Source organism: Scyliorhinus torazame, chromosome 15 (assembly GCF_047496885.1).
Source record: "Scyliorhinus torazame isolate Kashiwa2021f chromosome 15, sScyTor2.1, whole genome shotgun sequence".
Taxonomy (NCBI): Eukaryota; Metazoa; Chordata; class Chondrichthyes; order Carcharhiniformes; family Scyliorhinidae; genus Scyliorhinus; species Scyliorhinus torazame.
The window spans coordinates 115,092,984-115,114,191 of record NC_092721.1 but is presented as its reverse complement, the minus strand read 5'-3'; the positions used below and the strand labels follow the sequence as shown (position 1 = coordinate 115,114,191).

The 21,208-nt window shown below is 45.9% G+C and overlaps 1 protein-coding gene across 2 annotated transcripts in view; it reads left to right on the top strand.

The window, feature by feature from the left end:
* rev1 (REV1 DNA directed polymerase) overlaps positions 1 to 21,208 on the top strand; it is a 232,101-nt gene that overhangs the window by 21,847 nt on the left and 189,046 nt on the right. Inside the window, exons 2-3 of one of the 2 annotated variants that reach the window (XM_072476593.1) lie at positions 1,177 to 1,265; positions 19,796 to 19,942. In XM_072476593.1, the coding sequence (XP_072332694.1) occupies positions 1,237 to 1,265; positions 19,796 to 19,942 (176 nt within the window). In that variant the 5' untranslated portion in view covers positions 1,177 to 1,236. The remainder of the gene's footprint in view (positions 1 to 1,176; positions 1,266 to 19,795; positions 19,943 to 21,208) is intronic. The other variant, XM_072476592.1, reaches the window with a different exon arrangement.

Below are 21,208 nucleotides of genomic sequence, written 5' to 3'. Positions count from 1 at the left end.
GTGCTTCTGGGATTAGTTGCTTTTCTCCCCTTGTTTTTCAAAATACAAAAGAAAGGTTATTATCAGTAAGGAGGTTTCCCTGTGGGATCTAGCTTGCTCAGCAAATAACATCTGCTGTGGTTAACAGTGCTCCTTTGTCTTCATTTGCTTTCACTGTGTTAACTGCAGGTCATGGTAGTAGAATATCTGAACGATATTAGCATTTTTGTGGCACAACTTTCAGATTATATTGACGCATTTACATACTATTTTGAAAAGAGAATGTCAAATTGAGGCTTTAATATATATTTTATAAGAAAGCAACACTCTAGTGAATTCCAGCATATTTGCTAAAAGTATTTTGCTTATATTCGAATGGTCTCTCTATTTTATTGAAAGCGTATTAAAAACAACATCGTTTACACTCAGTTAAGGAAAATTACACTCAGTTAAGGAAAATTGTACATCAGAGTTATCTCCGAGTTCCTCCTCATGTTTTGGTGCCTTATTTGTATTGTAGTTATAAATTATAGTCAGGCGGAACGGTGACGTAGTGGTTAGCATTGCTGCCTCATGCCACCGAGGTCACAGGTTCGATCCCGGCCCTGGTTCACTGTCACTGTGGAGTTTGCACATTCTCCCTGTGTCTGCATCGGTCTCACCCCCACAACTCCAAAAGATGTGCACACAAGATTGGCCACACTAAATTGCCCCTTAATTAGGGGAAAAAAATAATTGGATACTCTGAATTTATTTTTAAAAATTTAAATAAAAAAAAAATTATAGTCTGTAAATTGTAACTTTTACAACTAATTATGCTTTACGAAATAAAGTCATTTTAAATGTTGAGGTGAAGAGAAACTTCACACTCCATGGGCTGTGAATGATTGAAATTCTGTATCTGAAGATACTCAATATAATTAAGGCTGTGAGTGATAGATTGTTGAGGGTATTGAGTGGCAAAGTGAAATTGAGTTTGAGGATCAACGATGATCTTATTAAATGGTGGAGCAGGTGCAAGGGGCCATATGAGCTATTGCTCCTATCTCATATTACTTCCTATGACCAAAAGAGCAATTTCTAATTGGTTAGTTCGGGTCTCTTGTGTTTATTTGTTCATTGTTGCTGAGGGAATATTTTGTTGTGTTAACAAAACAAAATAACTGTTTGTACTTTTTAATTTCTGTTTCACTCTAGTTTTGTATTTGTTCATCAAGAAATGTCAGTGCTGGGGAGTGGAAACTGTTTTCCATTTTGATGTTTATTTCATTATCAAGTACTGCCAGGTCAGTTGTTTATCGCATTGCTTGACCATAAGAAACGGGAGCAAAATCAGGTCACCCTCGGGTTCTAGTTTCTCCTACTAATGGCAACATCCTCCGTGTCCACTCTATCTAGGCCTCTCCGTATTCTATAAGTTTCAATTAGATCCCCCCTCATCCTTCTAAACTCCATTGAGTACAGACACAGATTCCTCAACTGCTCCTTATATGACAAGTCCTTTATTCTGGGGATCATTCTTGTGAACCTCCTCTGGACCCTCTCCAAGGCCAGCACATCCATCATTACATACGGGGCCCAAAACTGCTCACAATATTCCAATGGGGTCTGACCAGAGCCTTATACAGCCTCAACAGTACAACCTTGCTCTTGTATTGTACTGCCCTCTTGGCATGAATGCTAACATTACATTTGCCTTCCTAACTGCTAACTGAACCTGTATGTTAACCTTAAGATAATCTTGAACTTTTGTGCTTCTGATTTCCGAAGCCTTTTCCCATTTAGAAAATAGTCTATTCCTCACATTTTTAGACATTGTATTCCATATCCACTTCTTTGCCCACTCTCCGAGCCTGTCCAAGTCCTTTTGCAGCCTCCCTGCATCCTCAACACAACCTGTCCCTCGACATATTTTTGCATCATCTGCAAACTTAGCAACAATGCCCTCAGTTCCTTCTTCCATAAGTTCATAAGATATTGGAGCAGGATTAGGCCATTCAGCCCATCTAGTCTGCCCTGTCATTCTATCATGCTGATATACCCTCATCTGCTACCTACAATGTTACAGACCAAGAGCTGGATTGCGAAATCAGCCAGAGCATCTCCTCCCTCGAACACATGACCTCGGAGTGGGAGTAGGTCATTTAGTCACCCGAGTCTAACACCCTCAAAGTTATCATGGCTGATCCCACCCTGGCCTCAACTTCGCCGTCCTGCATAGCCCTTCAACCCATTACCAATTAAAAATCTGTCTAACTCTTTAAATTTACTCACTGTCCCTGGATCCACCGCACTCTGGGGTAGTGAATTCCACAGATTCACAACCCTTTGGTAAAAGTAGTTTTTCCTCATATCTGTTTTAAATTTGCTGTCTCTTATTGGCCTAAACTGTTCAATCTCTTCTCGTACGATAAACCCCTCATTTCTGGAATCAACCTAATGACCCTCCTCTGAACTGCCTCCGATGACGCTACAGATTTCCTCAAATAAGGGGACCAAAACTGTGCACAATACTCCAGGCGCGGTTGCAACAACACTTCCTTACCTTTTGTACTCAATTCCTTTTGCGATAACCGCCAACATTCCATTTGCTTTCCTTATTATCTGCTGCACCTACATGCTCGTTTTCTGTGACTCATGCACAAGGACACCCAGACCCCTCTGCATCGGAGCACCCTGAAGTCTCTCCCCATTAAGATAAGTTGCATTTCCATTTTTTTGACCAAAATGCATGACCTCACATTTATCCATGTTAAACTCCATCTGGCACAATTTGGCCCACTCTCCTAACCTATCTATATCCATTTGTAACGTTCTTATTTCCTTATTGCAACTTACTGTGCCACCTATTTTTGTGTCATCTGCAAATTTGACTATAGTATCTATCCCTGTATCCAAGTCGTTAATATAGATTGTAAATAGCTCGGGCCCAAGGACTGAACCCTGTGGCACCCTATTAGTTACATCTTGCTATCCAGAAAAAGACCCATTTATCCCGACTCACTGTCTCCTGTCTGTCAGCCAGTCTTCTGTCCAAGCTAATAAGTTACCCCTAATCCCATGTGATCTCAACTTGTGAATCAATCTTCTGTGCGGCACCTTATCAAATGCCTTACGAAAATCCAGATATGCTACATCTACAGGATCGCCATTATCTACTTTGTTACATCTTTGAAGAACTCAAGCAAATTAGTCAAGCATGATTTGCCCTTCATAAAACCATGCTGTCTCTGATGGATAGCGCTTTGGCTTTCCAAATGTCCTGATTTAAGTCCTTGATAATTGATTTTAACAATTTTCCAACAACAAATGTTAAACTAACTGGTCTGTAATTTCCCACATTCTGCCTCCCTCCCTTTTTGAATAAGGGCGTTATGTTAGCATTTTTCCAATCCACTGGAACCTTTCCCATCTCCATGAATTTTGCAATATCATAACCAATGGATCCACTATCTCTGCTACCACTTCTTTTAACACCCTAGGATGTAGACCATCAGGCACTGGGGATTTGTCTGCCCTGAATCCGTTTCCCTATTGATGCTGACTGTTGCAAGTTCCACCATTTCTATTATCTCTGAATTGCCCATTCCTATAGGAATGGTACAAATGTCCTCCACTGTGAAAACCGAGGCAAAGTATTGATTTCGCATCTCTGCCATGTCTGTTCCTCACTATTAACGCACCAGTTTCGTCTTCCAAGGGGCCAACATTCACCTTAGCGACTCTCTTCCCTTTTGTGTACCTGCAGTAGCTTTTGCTATCCTTTTTGATATTCTGTACTAGTTTTTTTTCATAATTTACCTTAGTTTTTTTATTACTTTTTTAGAATCGCTTTGTTTATGTTTGAAAGTTTCCCAATCTTCCAGTCTGCCACTGGCCTTTGCAATATGATATAACTTAGTTTTTGTCTTTATAATGTCCTTGACCTCCTTCTTTAGCCATGGATGTTTTTTTTACCCCTCTTCCCATCTTTCTTCCTCACTGGGATATATTTTAGTTGTGAGGCATTGAGTATCTCCTTAAACAACTGCCACTGCTCATCAACTGTCCTACCTTTTAGCCTTCCTGCCCAGTCTGTATGGGCCAAATCTGACCTCAAGCCTATGTAATTTCCTTTGTTTAATTCAAGAACACTAATATGGGACTCCACTTTGTCGCCTCCAAACTGAATCTTGAATTCTACCATACTATGGTCACTACTCCCTAGTGGAGCCTTAACTATGAGGTCATTAATTAATCCCTCCTCATTACAAAATGCCAAATCGAGAGTAGCCTCCTCCCTGGTTGATTCCCCAACATACTCTTCCAGGAAACAATCTCTAATGCATTCAATGAATTCTGCCTGCAGGCTACCCTTGCCAATTTGATTCCCCAGTCTATGTGCATATTAAAATCACCCATTATTATTGCCGTATCTTTCTTGCAAGACCCCAATATTTCCTGGTTTATACTGTGCCCCACTGTAGAACTACTGTTTGGGGACCTATAGATTACTCCTGCCAAAGACTTCTTCCCATTGTTATTTCTTATTTCTACCCAGATCATTAATGGAAATCGTGAATAGTCTTGGTCCCAACACTGACCCCTGTGGAACACCACTAGTCACTGGCTGCAATCCTAAAAAAGACATTTTTATTCCCACCCTCTCCCTTCTGTCAGTCAGCCAATCCTCTATCCATGCCAGTACTTTGCCCCTACACCATGGGCTTTTATTTAATTAGCAGCCTCCTGTATGGCACCTTGTCAAAGGCCTTCTGGAAATCCAAATAGATCATGTCCACTTGTTCTCCTTTGCCTAACTGATTTGTCAGACATGACCTCCTCTTGACAAATCCGTGCTGATTCAGTCTTATTTTACCATGCAATTATGTACTCCACAATCTCATCCTTAATAAGATTTAATAAAATCTTACCAACAACTGAAGCCAGGCTAACTGGCCTATAATTTTCTGTTTTCTGCCTCCGTTATTAAACAGGGGTGTTGCATTTGCCATTTTCCAATCCTCTGGAACCCTCTCTGCCAGTGATTCCTGAAAGATCACCACCAATGCCTCCACAATTTCCTCGGCTATCTCCTTCAAAGCACTAGTGTGTAGTCCAACCAGTCCGGATGATTTATCCACCTTCAGACCTTCCAGTTTCCCCAGCACCTTCTCCTTAGTGATGGCCCCTACACTCAGCTCTGCCCCCTGACTCTCTTGAAGTTCTGATATGCCACTGGTGTCTGCCACTGTGAAGACTGATAGCAAAATACCAATTCAGTTCCTCTGCCATTTCTTTGTTCCCTATTACTACTGCAGCCTCATTTTCCAGTGGTCCAATGTCCATTCTTGCCCCCCTCTTACATTTTATGTATTGGAAAAAATATTATTTTATGTTACTAGCTAGTTTACATACATATTTCCTCATCTCCTCTCTCTTCTCTCCCCTCCCACCCCACTTATTGCTTTTTTAGTTGTCCCCTGCTTACTTTTGAAGGCTCCCAATCCTCTGGCTTCTCACTAATCCTCACCACCGTACATGCTTTTTCTTTTGCTTTTATGCTGTTCTTGACTTCCCTTGTCAGCCTTGGTTGACTTGTCCTCCCATTAGCATGGTTGCTCCTCCTTGGGATGAATTTCTGTTGTGCATCCCGAAGAACCCCTAAAAACCTCTGCCATTGTTGTTCCACTCTGTCTTCCTTACTAGGCTCCCCTTCCAATCAACTGTGGCCAGCTCCTCCCTCATGTCTTTGTGGTTACCTTTACTTAATTATAAAACCATTTCATCTGATTCCAACATCTCTCTCTCTCAAACTACAGAGTAAATTCTATCATATTGTGGTCACTGCCCCCTAAGGGTTCCTTCACCTTTATTTCCCTAATCAGGTCTACGTCATTACACATCACCAAATCCAAAATTGCCTGTTCCGTAATGGGCTCTGTCACAAGCAGCTCCAAAACGCATCTCATAGAAATTCCACAAATTCCTTTTCCTGGGATTCGCTATCAACCTGATTTTCCCAGTCCACTTGCATATTGAAGTCCCCATGGTTATTGTAATATTGCGGTTCTTGTATTTCTTTTCTATCTCCTGATTTATTTTCTGCCCCATGTCCTGATTACTGCTAAGGGGCCTGTACATAACTCCCATCAGGGTCTTTATTCCTTTGCGATTCCTCAACTCTACCCACACAGATTCCAACCCTAAATCGCTTCTTGCTCTCAATTTAATTTAATTTCTTAGTAACAATGCATCCCTGCCCCTTCTGCCCATCTGCCTGCCCTTTCGATAGGACACAGATCCCTGGATATCTAGATCCCAGCCCTGATCACCTTGCAGCCACATCTCTGCTACCCACAACATCGGACCCGCCAATTTCAGTGTGCACAATGAGCTAATTTACTTTGTTTCCTTTATTGCGCATATTTAGGTACAACACCCGTACCAGCCTCCCCGAACAGGCGCCGGAATGTGGTGACTAGGGGCTTTTCACAGTAACTTCATTTGAAGCCTACTTGTGATAATAAGCGATTTTCATTTCAACACCCTCAGTCCTGCATTGACTGACCCTCCTTCTCATAGTTGTCCCCTTTTTTGCTGTGCCTGAAGTTAGATTCCTGCCGTTTTCCATGCTCTCTGTTCTGGAAACTTTACTAACCTCTCCCGAGCCCTTGGTACCTTTAACTAGTTTAAAATCCTCATCATTAACCTGCACTCCTACCTTCTCCTTTAACTTTGATTTTCTGGTTTTCCATACAACTGAACCCCCCCACCCTCTGCTATTTAGTTTAAAGTCTTAATTACAGTTATGAGATTCGTCAGGACTCTGGTCCCAGCTTTATTCAGATGAAGACTGTCCCATCGGAACAGCTCCCACCTTCCCCAGTACTGTTGCCAATGTCCATTGAATTCAAAAACATTTCTCCCACACCAACCTTTGAGCCAGACATTTACCTCTTTTTAGTTTGGTTTTTAATTTAAATTTCCAGCTGGTTTTTAGTCTTTCTAACCTGTAAAATATTTCTCCCTTGTTACCTCGAACTGAAAGTACAGTAGAATAGGTAATGTAAATTAGCCGTTACTTACCAGCCAAAGAACTTGCCGTTTTCCTATGGTGTTACTCTTTATTTTTCCCACTGTTTATGGTGAACTCCTCCCCCACTGGCTAGATCTGCTACTCTTCCAGGGTTCACTGCTCTCCCCGGGTCCACTACTCTTCCCCCGGTCCACTACCCTCCGTGCTGTTTCTGGCACTAAACCTTCTCTCACTTTTCCCGTTCTTCAAACTGGTCAGGTTCGCTACCCTCCATGCTGTTTCTGGCAAAGCTCCTTATACTCTGGAAAATTGCAAGTTTATCAAATAAACTCTGACTTCACAGTAGATGACACAAATTGTGTACCAGAAATAGAGGATGACCATTGGCAGAGAAAAGGTATTGGAGAAACGTGACACACTAAAATCGACAAATACCCAAGGCCTGACGTCCAATGGTTCTAAAAGACATAGCTGCAGAGCTACCGAATTTGCTGGTTATGATTTTCTGCAATGCCCTTATTTCTAGTGCAGTTCCAATGAATTGGAAGTTAGCAAATGTAACTCTGCTGTTTAAGAAAGGAGGGATTAGAACAGGGAACTATTTTTCAGAAGGTTAACGCATTGATATCGGGATTTGTGTGGGAGGGGAGGCCCCACATATAAAGAAGGCGCTATTGGAGTGGGAGTTGGGGGGGGGGGCTGGCCTTGCCAAGTTTAATGAATTACTACTGGGCGGCAAATCCAGCCACAGTAAGGAAGTGGGTAGTGGAGGAGGGGTCGGTAAGGGATCAGATGGAGGCAGCCTTGTGCAAGGGTACTAGTTTGGGGTCGCTGTTGATGGCGCCTCTGCTGTTCTCGCTGGCCATTTAGTCCACAATCCGGTGTGGTGGCGGCCCTGAGGGTATGGGGACAGTGGAGACAGCACGTGAGGCTTGAGGGGGCCTCGGTTTGGGCTCCAATCTGTGGGAATTACAGGTTTGCTCTGGAGGGACTGGACGGGGGATTTCGGGGTTGGCGGCGGCGGCGGGGGGTCGAATGGTTTGGGGATTTATTCGTGGAGGGCAGCTTCCTGAGCTTGGAGGGCCTGGTAGAGGAGTATGAATTGCTCTGCGGGAACGGGTTCCAGTACTTACAGGGACGGAATTATGTGAGAAAACAGGTACCGTCCTTTCCTGACTGACGCCCCCAGGGTTGTGGGACAAGGTGCTGTCGAGAGCAGGGGTTGGAGAGGGCAGGGTGTCAGAGGTATATAAAGAATTGATGAACTGGGAGAGCACCCTGATGGGAGTAGTTAAGTGAAAGTGGGAGGAGAAGCTGGGGGGAGAGCTGGAGGCTGGGCTATCCGAAGAGGTTCTGAGGAGGGTGAATGCGTCCGCTTCATACGCCAGGCTGAGTCTCATTCAATTTAAGGTAGTCCATAGGGCACATCTGACGGTGGCTAGAATGAGTAGGTTCTTTGAGGGGGTGGAGGATAGGTATGGGTGGTGTGCGGCGAGGGCCGCGAACCATGTCCACATGTTTTGGGCCTACCCGAAGCTGGGGGGGGGGGTTTGGCGGGGGTTCGCTGACGTGATGTCGGAGGTACTGAGGGCCGAGTCCAGAATTGGCAGTGTTTGGAGTGTCGGAAGATCCGGGAGTCCAGGGGGTGAGAGAGGCCGACGTTCTGGCCTTCGCCTCTCTGTTAGTCTGGAGACGGATCCTGTTGGGGTGGAGGGACTCGGTGCTCCGAAACCTCGTGGATTTCTTTAGGCTGGAGAAAATTAAGTTCGCCTTGAAGGGGTCGGTGGATGGGTTTGCCCAGATATGGAAACCATTTATTGATTTCTTCAAGGACAGCTAAGTCAGCAGGGACTTGGGGTGGGGAGGGGGAAAGGGGGCGAGGAGGCGGAGGGTAGGGGGCTTTTGGGGGATAATAAGAAAAGGTGGAAGCAGAGAGGGTGGGGGGCATGGTAGGGAGGGCAGGTTGTGTTTGTTGGTTACTTTAGTTATGATGTGATCTCCTGTTTGTTATCTTTTTGATCTTGGGTGTAGTTGTGTTTATGTTTATTTATAAATGCCTTAATAAAAATATTTTAAGAAATAAATAAACCAGGAAACTACAGGCAGTGTTTTAATATAACACCATAAAACCATATTACACAACATACAGATACAATTCTAGACTCTGGCACCCCCAACCCATCTGACACACTCCAAAGAAAAACAACCAAGACAAACCCCAAAACAAATCCTGGACATATCCCCCCCCCCCAACATCTGACACTGACAAGCTCTCTGAAATAGGAAATAAAAGGCTGCCACCTCAAGTAGAACCCTTCTGCCGAACCCCTCATGATATACTTGACCTTTCCCAAGTGCAAAGACGGCATAAGGTCCCCTATCCATAACAAAGCACTGGGTGAAAGTGGAGTCCTCCACCCAAACCGAAATCGCCTTCGGGCTATGAGCGAGGTGGCAGCAAGAACATCCGCTTCGCCCTCCTCTGCGAGGCCCCAAAGATAGCCACCAAAGGGCAAGGATCCAACTCAATCTCAAGAATCCCTGCTCAAGGCTTGAAATTTGTCTGAACGCTCGCAATGAGGGCCCGATATAAAAGCTGGATCCAAGCTAGAAATCTAGGTCCAAAACCAAACCTGGCCTTCCTTTGATGGTGCATTTAGCTTTTCCAATTTGAGGAATTCTGCTAGGTCTGACAGCCAGTCTACAGCCTTGGTTGGCGCTGCTGATCTCCAGCCAAGCAAGAGTCTCCGTCAGGCAATCAGGGAGGCAATGGCTGGGGTGTCTGCCCCTCTGCTGTAAAGAGCTCTGGCTGTTCCGATACCCCGAAGACCACCACTAGTGAGCATGGCTCCACTCTCACCCGTACAATTTTGGACATGGCCTCGAAAAGGCGGTCCAGTACCTGCCAAGACTGGGATATGACCAGAACTTGTGGGTGTGGTTGGCCGGGCCTCCCTGCCACCGTTCACGTTTGTCTTCCATCTCAAGGAAGAACCTGCTCATTTGTGTTCTGCACTGCCTTTAGTTGCGTTAGCTTCAGCCCTGCACATGAGGAGGTGGAGTTCGCCCTATGCAGTACTTTGATCCAGAGTCGTCCTCCTATCTCTATGCCTAGTTCTTCCTCCCACTTTTCTCACGTCTCATCCAGCGGGGCCCTTACCATCTCTAGCAGTCATCCATACATGTCAGCGCACTACCGTCCCCTAGTTTGTCCAGTGTTAGAAGTCTGTCCAGTAGAGTGTGTCCAGGTAGCTGGGGGAACATTGTGGTCTCATTGCGGAGGAAGTTTCTTGGTTGTAGGTATTGGAGCTCGTTCCCTTTTGATGGCTGGAATTTGTCTGTTAGTTCCCCCAGGGTCACTACTCTGCCGTCTACGTATAGGTCCCATACCATCAGTATCCCTTTGTCCTGTCTCCATTTTTTAAAGGAAGCATTCATTGTTGCAGTGGTGAATTGGTTTTTGCAGATGGAGGCTATAGTGGACATTGCATCCTGATTGAAGTGGTACCTGTGTTGATTCCACGTCCTCAGCGTCGCCACCACCACCAGGCTTCTTGAGTACTTGGTTGGGGTAAATGGGAGTGGGGCAGTGGCAAGTGCTTGGAGGAATGTCCCTGTGCAGGACATCTCCATTCTCACCCATCCACCTCCGGCTCTTTGATCCATCACCGTACCCTTTCTGCGTTAGCTGGCCAGTGATAGAATGGGAGGTTCGGAAGGGCCAGGCCCCCCCATATTGCCGCAATGGACAGACACGTTGCGGGTGGAATTTAATGTGAGAAATGGGAAGTGATATAGGGAAGAAGGGGGTGGCTCGGTGGCACAGTTGTTAGCACTGCTTTCTCACGGCGCTGAGAACCCAGATTCGAATCCAGCCCTGGGTCACTGTCTGTTGGAGTTTCCACCTTCTCCCCATAGAACATAGAACAATACAGCGCAGTACAGGCCCTTCGGCCCACGATGTTGCACCGAAACAAAAGCCATCTAACCTACACTATGCCATTATCATCCATATGTTTATCCAATAAACTTTTAAATGCCCTCAATGTTGGCGAGTTCACTACTGTAGCAGGTAGGGCATTCCACGGCCTCACTACTCTTTGCGTAAAGAACCTACCTCTGACCTCTGTCAAACAAAGAACAAAGAACAAAGAAATGTACAGCACAGGAACAGGCCCTTCGGCCCTCCAAGCCCGTGCCGACCATACTGCCCGACTAAACTACAATCTTCTACACTTCCTGGGTCCGTATCCTTCTATTCCCATCCTATTCATATATTTGTCAAGATGCCCCTTAAATGTCCCTATCGTCCCTGCTTCCACTACCTCCTCCGGTAGCGAGTTCCAGGTACCCACTACCCTCTGCGTAAAAAACTTGCGTCGTACATCTACTCTAAACCTTGCCCCTCTCACCTTAAACCTATGCCCCCTAGTAATTGACCCCTCTACCCTGGGGAAAAGCCTCCGACTATCCACTCTGTCTATGCCCCTCATAATTTTGTATACCTCTATCAGGCCGCCCCTCAACCTCCTTCGTTCCAGTGAAAACAAACCGAGTTTATTCAATCGCTCCTCATAGCTTATGCCCTCCATACCAGGCAACATTCTGGTAAATCTCTTCTGCACCCTCTCTAAAGCCTCCACATCCTTCTGGTAGTGTGGCGACCAGAATTGAACACTATACTCCAAGTGTGGCCTAACTAAGGTTCTGTACAGCTGCAACATGACTTGCCAATTCTTATACTCAATGCCCCGGCCAATGAAGGCAAGCATGCCGTATGCCTTCTTGACTACCTTCTCCACCTGTGTTGCCCCTTTCAATGACCTGTGGACCTGTACTCCTAGTCCTATATCTATTACCCCTCAGTTTAAAGTTATGTCCCCTCGTGCCAGCCATTTCCATCCGCGGGAGAAGGCTCTCACTGTCCACCCTATCCAACCCCCTGATCATTTTGTATGCCTCTATTAAGTCTCCTCTTAACCTTCTTCTCTCCAACGAAAACAACCTCAAGTCCATCAGCCTTTCCTCATAAGATTTTCCCTCCATACCAGGCAACATCCTAGTAAATCTCCTCTGCACCCGCTCCAAAGCCTCCACGTCCTTCCTATAATGCGGTGACCAGAACTGTACGCAATACTCCAAATGCAGCCGTACCAGAGTTCTGTACAGCTGCAACATGACCTCCCGACTCCGGAACTCAATCCCTCTACCAATAAAGGCCAACACTCCATAGGCCTTCTTCACAACCCTATCAACCTGGGTGGCAACTTTCAGGGATCTATGTACATGGACACCTAGATCCCTCTGCTCATCCACACTTTCAAGAACTTTACCATTAGCCAAATATTCCGCATTCCTGTTATTCCTTCCAAAGTGAATCACCTCACACTTCTCTACATTAAACTCCATTTGCCACCTCTCAGCCCAGCTCTGCAGCTTATCTATATCCCTCTGTAACCTGCTACATCCTTCCACACTATCGACAACACCACCGACTTTAGTATCGTCTGCAAATTTACTCACCCACCCTTCTGCGCCTTCCTCTAGGTCATTGATAAAAATGACAAACAGCAACGGCCCCAGAACAGATCCTTGTGGTACTCCACTTGTGACTACTCCATTCTGAACATTTCCCATCAACCACCACCCTCTGTCTTCTTTCAGCTAGCCAATTTCTGATCCACATCTCTAAATCACCCACAATCCCCAGCCTCCGTATTTTCTGCAATAGCCTACCGTGGGGAACCTTATCAAACGCTTTGCTGAAATCCATATACACCACATCAACTGCTCTACCCTCATCTACCTGTTCAGTCACCTTCTCAAAGAACTCAATAAGGTTTGTGAGGCATGACCTACCCTTCACAAAGCCATGCTGACTATCCCTGATCATATTATTCCTATCTAGATGATTATAAATCTTGTCTCTTATAATCCCCTCCAAGACTTTACCCACTACAGACGTGAGGCTCACCGGTCTATAGTTGCCGGGGTTGTCTCTGCTCCCCTTTTTGAACAAAGGGACCACATTTGCTGTCCTCCAGTCCTCTGGCACTATTCCTGTAGCCAATGATGACATAAAAATCAAAGCCAAAGGTCCAGCAATCTCGTCCCTGGCCTCCCAGAGAATCCTAGGATAAATCCCATCAGGTCCCGGGGACTTATCTATTTTCAGCCTGTCCAGAATTGCCAACACCTCTTCCCTACGTACCTCAATGCCATCTATTCTATTAGCCTGGGGCTCAGCATTCTCCTCCACAACATTATCTTTTTCCTGAGTGAATACTGACGAAAAATATTCATTTAGTATCTCGCCTATCTCTTCAGACTCCACACACAATTTCCCATCCCTGTCCTTGACTGGTCCTACTCTTTCCCTAGTCATTCGCTTATTCCTGACATACCTATAGAAAGCTTTTGGGTTTTCCTTGATCCTTCCTGCCAAATACTTCTCATATCCCCTCCTTGCTCGTCTTAGCTCTCTCTTTAGATCCTTCCTCGCTACCTTGTAACTCTCCATCGCCCCAACCGAAACTTCACACCTCATCTTCACATAGGCCTCCTTCTTCCTCTTAATAAGAGATTCCACTTCCTTGGTAAACCACGGTTCCCTCGCTCGACGCCTTCCTCCCTGCCTGACCAGTACATACTTATCAAGAACACGCAGTAGCTGATCCTTGAACAAGCCCCACTTATCCAGTGTGCCCAACACTTGCAGCCTACTTCTCCACCTTATCCCCCCCAAGTCACGTCTAATGGCATCATAATTGCCCTTCCCCCAGCTATAACTCTTGCCCTGCGGTGTATACTTATCCCTTTCCATCATTAACGTAAACGTCACCGAATTGTGGTCACTGTCCCCAAAGTGCTCTCCTACCTCCAAATCCAACACCTGGCCTGGTTCATTACCCAAAACCAAATCCAACGTGGCCTCGCCTCTTGTTGGCCTGTCAACATATTGTTTCAGGAAACCCTCCTGCACACACTGTACAAAAAACAACCCATCTATTGTACTCGAACTATATCTTTTCCAGTCAATATTTGGAAAGTTAAAGTCTCCCATAATAACTACCCTGTTACTTTCGCTCTTATCCAGAATCATCTTCGCCATCCTTTCCTCTACATCCCTAGAACTATTAGGAGGCCTATAAAAAACTCCCAACAGGGTGACCTCTCCTTTCCTGTTTCTAACTTCAGCCCATACTACCTCGGAAGAAGAGTCCCCATCTAGCATCCTCTCCGCCACCGTAATACTGCTCTTGACTAGCAGCGCCACACCTCCCCCATCTTTTGCCTCCTTCTCTGAGCTTACTAAAACACCTAAATCCCGGAACCTGCAACATCCATTCCTGTCCCTGCTCTATCCATGTCTCCGAAATGGCCACAACATCGAAGTCCCAGGTACCAACCCATGCTGCCAGTTCCCCTACCTTGTTTCGTATACTCCTGGCATTGAAGTAGACACACTTCAAACCACCTACCTGAACACTGGCCCCCTCCTGCGACGTCAAATCTGTGCTCCTGACCTCTATACTCTCATTCTCCCTTACCCTAAAACTACAATCCAGGTTCCCATGCCCCTGCTGCATTAGTCTAAACCCCCCCAAAGAGCACTAACAAATCTCCCCCCCCAGGATATTTGTGCCCCTCAGGTTCAGATGTAGACCATCCTGTCTGTAGAGGTCCCACCTTCCCCAGAAAGAGCCCCAGTTATCCAGAAATCTGAATCCCTCCCGCCTGCACCATCCATGTCTGCGTAGGTCACAGCTCCATAACACAAAAACCTGTACACGGTAGGTGGATTGGCCATGCTAAATTTCCCCTTAATGGGAAAAAATAATTGGGTACTCTAAATTTATGTTTTAAAAAAGAATGCGGAAAGGCAATATAAAATAAAAGAAACCATTGTAAAACAGATGCAGGAACAAAGTGACCTGGGGGTACGTGTGCAAAAATCGTTAGAAGCTGGCGGAACAAGTTGAGAAAGTGGTTAATGAGGCATACAAGACCCTGGACTTTATAAATAAGCAAGGAGCTGGGGCTGGTTTAGCACAAGGCTAAATCGCTGGCTTTGAAAGCAGACCAAGGCAGGCCAGCAGCACGGTTCAATTCCCGTATCAGCCTCCCCGAACAGGCGCCGGAATGTGGCGACTAGGGGCTTTTCACAGTAACTTCATTTGAAGCCTACTTGTGACAATAAGCGATTTTCATTTCAGGAGGTGAACTTTTATAAAAAGCTGTTTCAGCCTCAACTGGAGTATTGTGTCCAATTCTGAGCACAAACATTTTTTTTTTCTGAGCACAAACTTTAGAAGGATGTGAAGGCATGGAAGATGGTGCAGAAAGGATTTGCAAAAAGGTTCCAGGATGATTGATTTAATTTAAGAGGACAGATTAGAGAATGGGAGGGGTGGACCCTTGGAGGTTCCTGCACCCAAGGGAACGGGAGTACTCGTTTTTCTCAGCAGTCCATAAGGTATACTCGCGGATCGACTACTTTGTAGTGGGGACGGCTTTGCTGGCTGGAGTCAAGGGGTCGGAATACTCGGCAATTGCAGTGTCAGATCATGCTCCGCATTGGGTGGATATGGTACTGGAGAAGGGGGTAGCGCAGAGGCCGGGGTGGAAACTGGATGTGGGGCTTTTGGGGAACCAAGTGTTGTTAGAAAATTGAAAAAGTAATTAAGGAATATGCAGGTTTCAACTGTACGGGTAAGGTGTCGAAGGCAGTTGGCTGGGAGGCTCTAAAGGTGGTGGTGAGGGGTGAGGTAATTTTGTTTAAGGCCAGGGTGGACAAAGAGGATAGGTTGGAGCGGCAGAGGGTAATAGATGAGATGTTGGAGGTAGATTAGGAGTTATGCAGAAGATGGGGACCCAGCGAAGTTGGAAACGAGGAAGGAGCTACAGGCAAGCTTCGACCGACTGTCTACCAGGAAGGCGGTGCGCCAACTGAGACGAGCAAGGGGTGCAGTTTATGAACATGGAGATAAGGCAGGTCAGATAAGGAGGGAAGCAGTGGCAAGGAAAATTCTTCAGGTGAGGGATAGGGCAGGGAAGTTGGTGGTGGCTCCGAAGCTGATTAACAAGGTTTTTGAGGAGTTTTATGAGAGGTTGTACAGGTCAGAGCCACCTGGGGCAGACCGTGAGATGCAGGAGTTTCTAGATGGGTTGGAGTACCAGAGGCTAGGGGAGGGGGACAAGGCTACATTAGAAGGAGCAATAGTGGAGCAGGATATAAAGAATGCGATTGGGAGGATGCAGTCGGAGAAGGTGGCAGGACCAGATGGGTTTCCGGTGGAATATTATAAAAAATTCAAAGATAAGCTGGCACCCATGATGGTAAGGATGTTTGAAGAGGTGATAGGGAAGGGGGTGTTGCCACAAACATTGGGGCAGGCATCGATTTCACTGGTGCTAAAAAAAGATAAGGATCCGACGGAGTGTGGGTCGTATAGGCCCATATCACTTCTGAATGTGGACGCAAAAGTATTGGCGAAGGTACTGGCGGGTAGGCTGGAGGAGTGCCTCCCAAAGGTGATAGGTGAGGATCAGACGGGGTTCATGAGAGGGAGGCAACTTTTTTCGAACATTAAGAGGATTTTGAACGTCATTATGGCACCGGCGGAAGGGAAAGAAGCAGAGGTGGTTGTTGCATTGGACGCCGAGAAGGCGTTTGACCAGGTAGAATGGGGGTACTTGATGGCAGTTCTGGAGCGGTTTGGGATTGGACTAAGATTTGTGAACTGGTTAAAGCTACTATATAAGGAGCCGAGGGCGAGTGTCCGCACAAACATCAGCTCGAGATACTTTTCTCTCCACCTTGGGACGAGGCAGGGATGTCCTATGTCCCCCCTGCTGTTTGCACTCGCGATTGAGCCGTTGGCCATCGCATTAAGAAGTTCGGGAGCATGGAAAGGAATAGTGCAGGGGGGTGGATAGAGCATAGGGTGTCCTTATATGCCGACGACTTGCTGTTATATGTGTCGGAACCGAGTGTGTCGATAGGGGGAATATTGGAGCTACTGCGAGTATTTGGGTCTTTCTCGGGGTACAAGCTGAACCTAGACAAGAGTGAGTATTTTGTGGTGCCTTGGCTGGGGGTAGGGGTGGGAGGGGGCTGCCATTCCGTAGGGCAGGGACTCGCTTTAGGTATCTTGGGGTGCAGGTTGCCCGGGAGTGGGGGAGGCTTCACAGGTACAACATCTCTAGTTTGGTGGGGAGAGTGAAAGCCGATCTGGCAAGGTAGGATGGTCTCCATCTTGTCACTGGCAGGTCGTAACTGGCGGTTAAAATTAATGTGTTGCCACGATTTCTGTTTATTTTTCAATGCCTACCGATTTTCCTGCCAAAGGCTTATTTCAGGGAGATTGAGGGAAGGATTACCTCGTTGATATGGGGGGGGGGGAAGGTGGCCAGAGTGAGAAAGGTGCTGCTACAGAGGGGAAGGCAGGCAGGGTGTTTGGGTAATACTTCTGGGCAGCGAATCTGGAGAAGGTGTGGAGCTGGGTCAGAGGGGGTTGATTCCCAGTGGGTCAGAATGGAGGAGAGTTTGTGCAGGGGGTCGGGACTGAAAGCACTTAGCAACAGCACCACTCCCGATAGCTCCGGGGAAATACTCAGGGAGTCCGGGAATAATAGATTCATTGAGAATTTGGAGGCAGTTTCGCCAACACTTTAGGTTGGGGGCAGGGTCATGGGAAATGCCGATTCGGGGGAACCACAGATTTGAGCCAAGGAGGTGGGGTAGAAATTTTCAGAAATGGGAAGAGAAGGGGATTAAGACGCTAAAAGATTTGTTTCTTCGGGGTCGGTTTGCAGGATTGAAGGAGCTGGAAGCAAAGTATGGGCTGGAGCAGGGAGAAATGTTTAGATACATGCAGGTTTGAGATTTTGCCAGAAAGGAGTTACAGAGCTTCCCGGAAGAACCGGCCTCCACATTGCTGGTGGAGGTGTTGACGACAAGGGAACTGGAGAAGGGGGCAGTGTCAGCGGTGTACGGACCTATTTTGGAAGAGGATAAGGCACCACTGGAAGGGATCAGAGCAAAGTGGGAGGAAGAGTTGGGAGAGGTTATAGAGGAGGGGGTCTGGTGTGAGGTGCTCCGGAGAGTAAATGCCCCCACCTCATGTGCGAGGTTGGGGCTGATACAGCTGAAGAAGGTATACAGAGCACACCTCACGAGGGCGAGGATGAGCCGATTCTTTGAAGGAGGAGAAGATGTGTGTGAGCGTTGCGGGGGGGGGGCAGGGGCGCTAATCACGTTCATATGTTTTGGTCCTGTCCAAAGCTGGATAATTACTGGAAGGAGGTTTTTAGGGTAATTTCCAAGGTGGTGCATGTGAAACTGGACCCGGGTCCCCGGGAGGCCAGATTCGGGGTGTCGGACCAGCCAGGGTTGGAAAAGGGTGCGGAGGCAGATAACTTGGCCTTCGCCTCGTTGATCGCCCAAAGGCGGATCCTGTTGGGATGGAGCCAGCCTCTCTACCCTGAGCCCTGGCGTGGCGGGGGGACCTCATGGAATTCTTGCCTCTTGAGAAGGTTAAGTTTGAACTGAGGGGAAGGATGGAGGGGTTCTACAAGTCATGGGCATTATTCATTATGCACTTTCAAGAACTGGATAACATCGATCATTAGTTGGGGGGGGATGGGTGGGAGGGTTGGGGGAGAGCGGACTGTGTGTATTAATGGTGACAATGGGTAATCCCTGATTCCTGTTTGTCTTTTGGTTATGTAAGCATGCGGGCTAATGTTTGGGGGATAGGTGGGAGAATGGGATCGTTCTTATTGTTATGGGGATTGACATATTTGTTGCTGATTATTGTTTAATGTTGGTGGGTGTAAATTTGGGAGAAAATGTGAAAAAGGAGGAGAATATAAAGTGGATAGATTAGAGAAATCGGGACTGTTCTACTTTGAAAGGAGAAGGTTGAGAAGAAATTTGATATCTCGAGGTGAACAATTTAATGCTCTGGACTTATATCCACTAGGAACTGTTTTGACGCTATTCAAAACGTCTATATCTTTCTTATTTGAGGTCTTGCATTTATTTACATGTTATCTGTGGAAAAACCAATGTTTTGTATAAATGTGACCTGTTTGACCTGTGTTCTGCTCGATTGATTAAATCAGAAATTTAACCATTTACCTGCATTTAAAAATCAAAATTGAGTTAAATTTTTGTCTGTGCTATGTTATAATCCAATGCACTTGTCTGTAATTTTTCTATTTGATCTCATACTGCATGAGTGCGGCCTCAACTGGGACCTGGGATTCATGTCGCATTACATTCATCCCCCACCATCTGGCCTGCGAAATCCTACCAACTGTCCTGGCTTGACACAATTCACACCTCTTTAACCTGGGGCTACCCAATCTCTGGATCTGTAAAGATTTAATCACCTGCTAATGCTCGCATTCCAAGCATTGTCTGGCATCTTTGAATCTGTCTATATATATATATATATATATGTTTCTGGAACATACCTCTTCGTTCACCTGAGGAAGGAGCAGCGCTCCGAAAGCTAGTGACATCGAAACAAACCTGTTGGACTTTAACCTGGTGTTGTAAAACTTCTTACTATGCTCAGCCCAGTCCAATGCCAGCATCTCCACATCATGTCTTTTAATCAGACCAATTTTATTTAAGTAGATATTTGAGAACTTTGTCCATCTGCATAATACTTTCTCAATGAGAGAATATGTTCCTAGAAGTTTATCAATGCGAAATGTTCTTTTCCGAACCGTGTTGTTGAAGATAGCCTGTTAACTCATATTTTGATTTTCCTGTTTGCTTTGCAGTATAAAAGCTGGATACCTCCTTTCTTACATTCCCTATCAGCTCTATACCAAGCGGTCAAGTGTCCAAAGGGGATTGAACTTCACTGTGAGCAAACCTGAAGAACCCACACCAGGCCCGAGCAATATTTATAAACTTAGTAAAAACGTGTAAGTTCACTAACACAGCTATTTTATACTATGATTTAATGTTTTCTCCTTCACACTGTAATTCTTTTTTTGGTCTGCCAAACATTAAGACTGACAATATATTGGTCTTTATATTAGCTCAGAGTTGAGGACAATCTGAAAGTTAATGTTGGTAGCTTTTCAGCAGGATGCCAGGTTATTCAAGGATAGAGTTCTGACTCATACAGCTCATCTGTTCATTGCAAAACCAGTTGCAGTTTGCTATACTAAATCAGTTATTTCATGCTACATCCTGTTTCAAATTAAGTTTAGTCTATTATACAATTGAAATGGTTGGCTCAATTCTCTCAAACTGAGTTGCAAAAAGTTGTTTCATGTATTGCAATAAGTGATAGAAACGGAAGTAATCAAAGTTGTTCTTTACTCCCAGCAACACCAAGTGTGAACCAAATATATTTTAAGCTGACACTTGCATGCATTTTATGTTCTCAGGAGGTGGGAGATGTTGGCAAGACCATTATTATTTCCCAACCTTAGTTACCTTGAGGGGGTGGTGTTCCTTCTTGAACTACTGAAACTAATCTGGTGATGGTGCTCCCACAGTTGGGTTATCCAGGGTATTTGTGGGTATTGACCCAGTAGTAATTGAGGGCTGGCAATTAAAGTCTTAGTCAGAAGACAGGAAAGCTTGGAGCTGATATGACATTTCTGGAGTATTCATATGGGGGAGAAGTGCTGTCAAACTAACTTGGTGAGTTGTTGTATGTGTGCTGTCATTTGTACATGCTGTAGAGCACCTGTGTTAGATAATGATTCCACTTACCAAGGCACTGATTCCACTGACCAAGGCACTGATTAAGCAGGTTGCCTTGTCTTAGATGGTTGTCAAGATTCTTGAGTTCAGTTGTTTCTGCACTCTTCCAACATGGATATTTCATCACACTGTTGATGTACCTTTTAGATGGTGGGTGGACTTTGAGCGGATAATCAGATGAACCCTTCACTGCTAAGCACCAAGCTTCTGCCCTCTTCATGTGTGCATGGTGTCGATACAACTGGTCTAGTAGTTGGTTTAGATGAAGGTTCAGGATGAGGACAGGGAGGCACATTAAAGGAAGCTTGGCCAGGTGGGTTAGTGGAAGGAAGAGGCATAGCAAAGACACTGATCGAGGGAGGGCCTGATCTTGGTGACGGAGAGTCCATGAGCCTCGCACTTGATTTCAGAGATGAGGTGGAAGGGCAGCACGGTGGCGCAGTGGGTTAGTTCTGCTGCATCACGGTACCGAG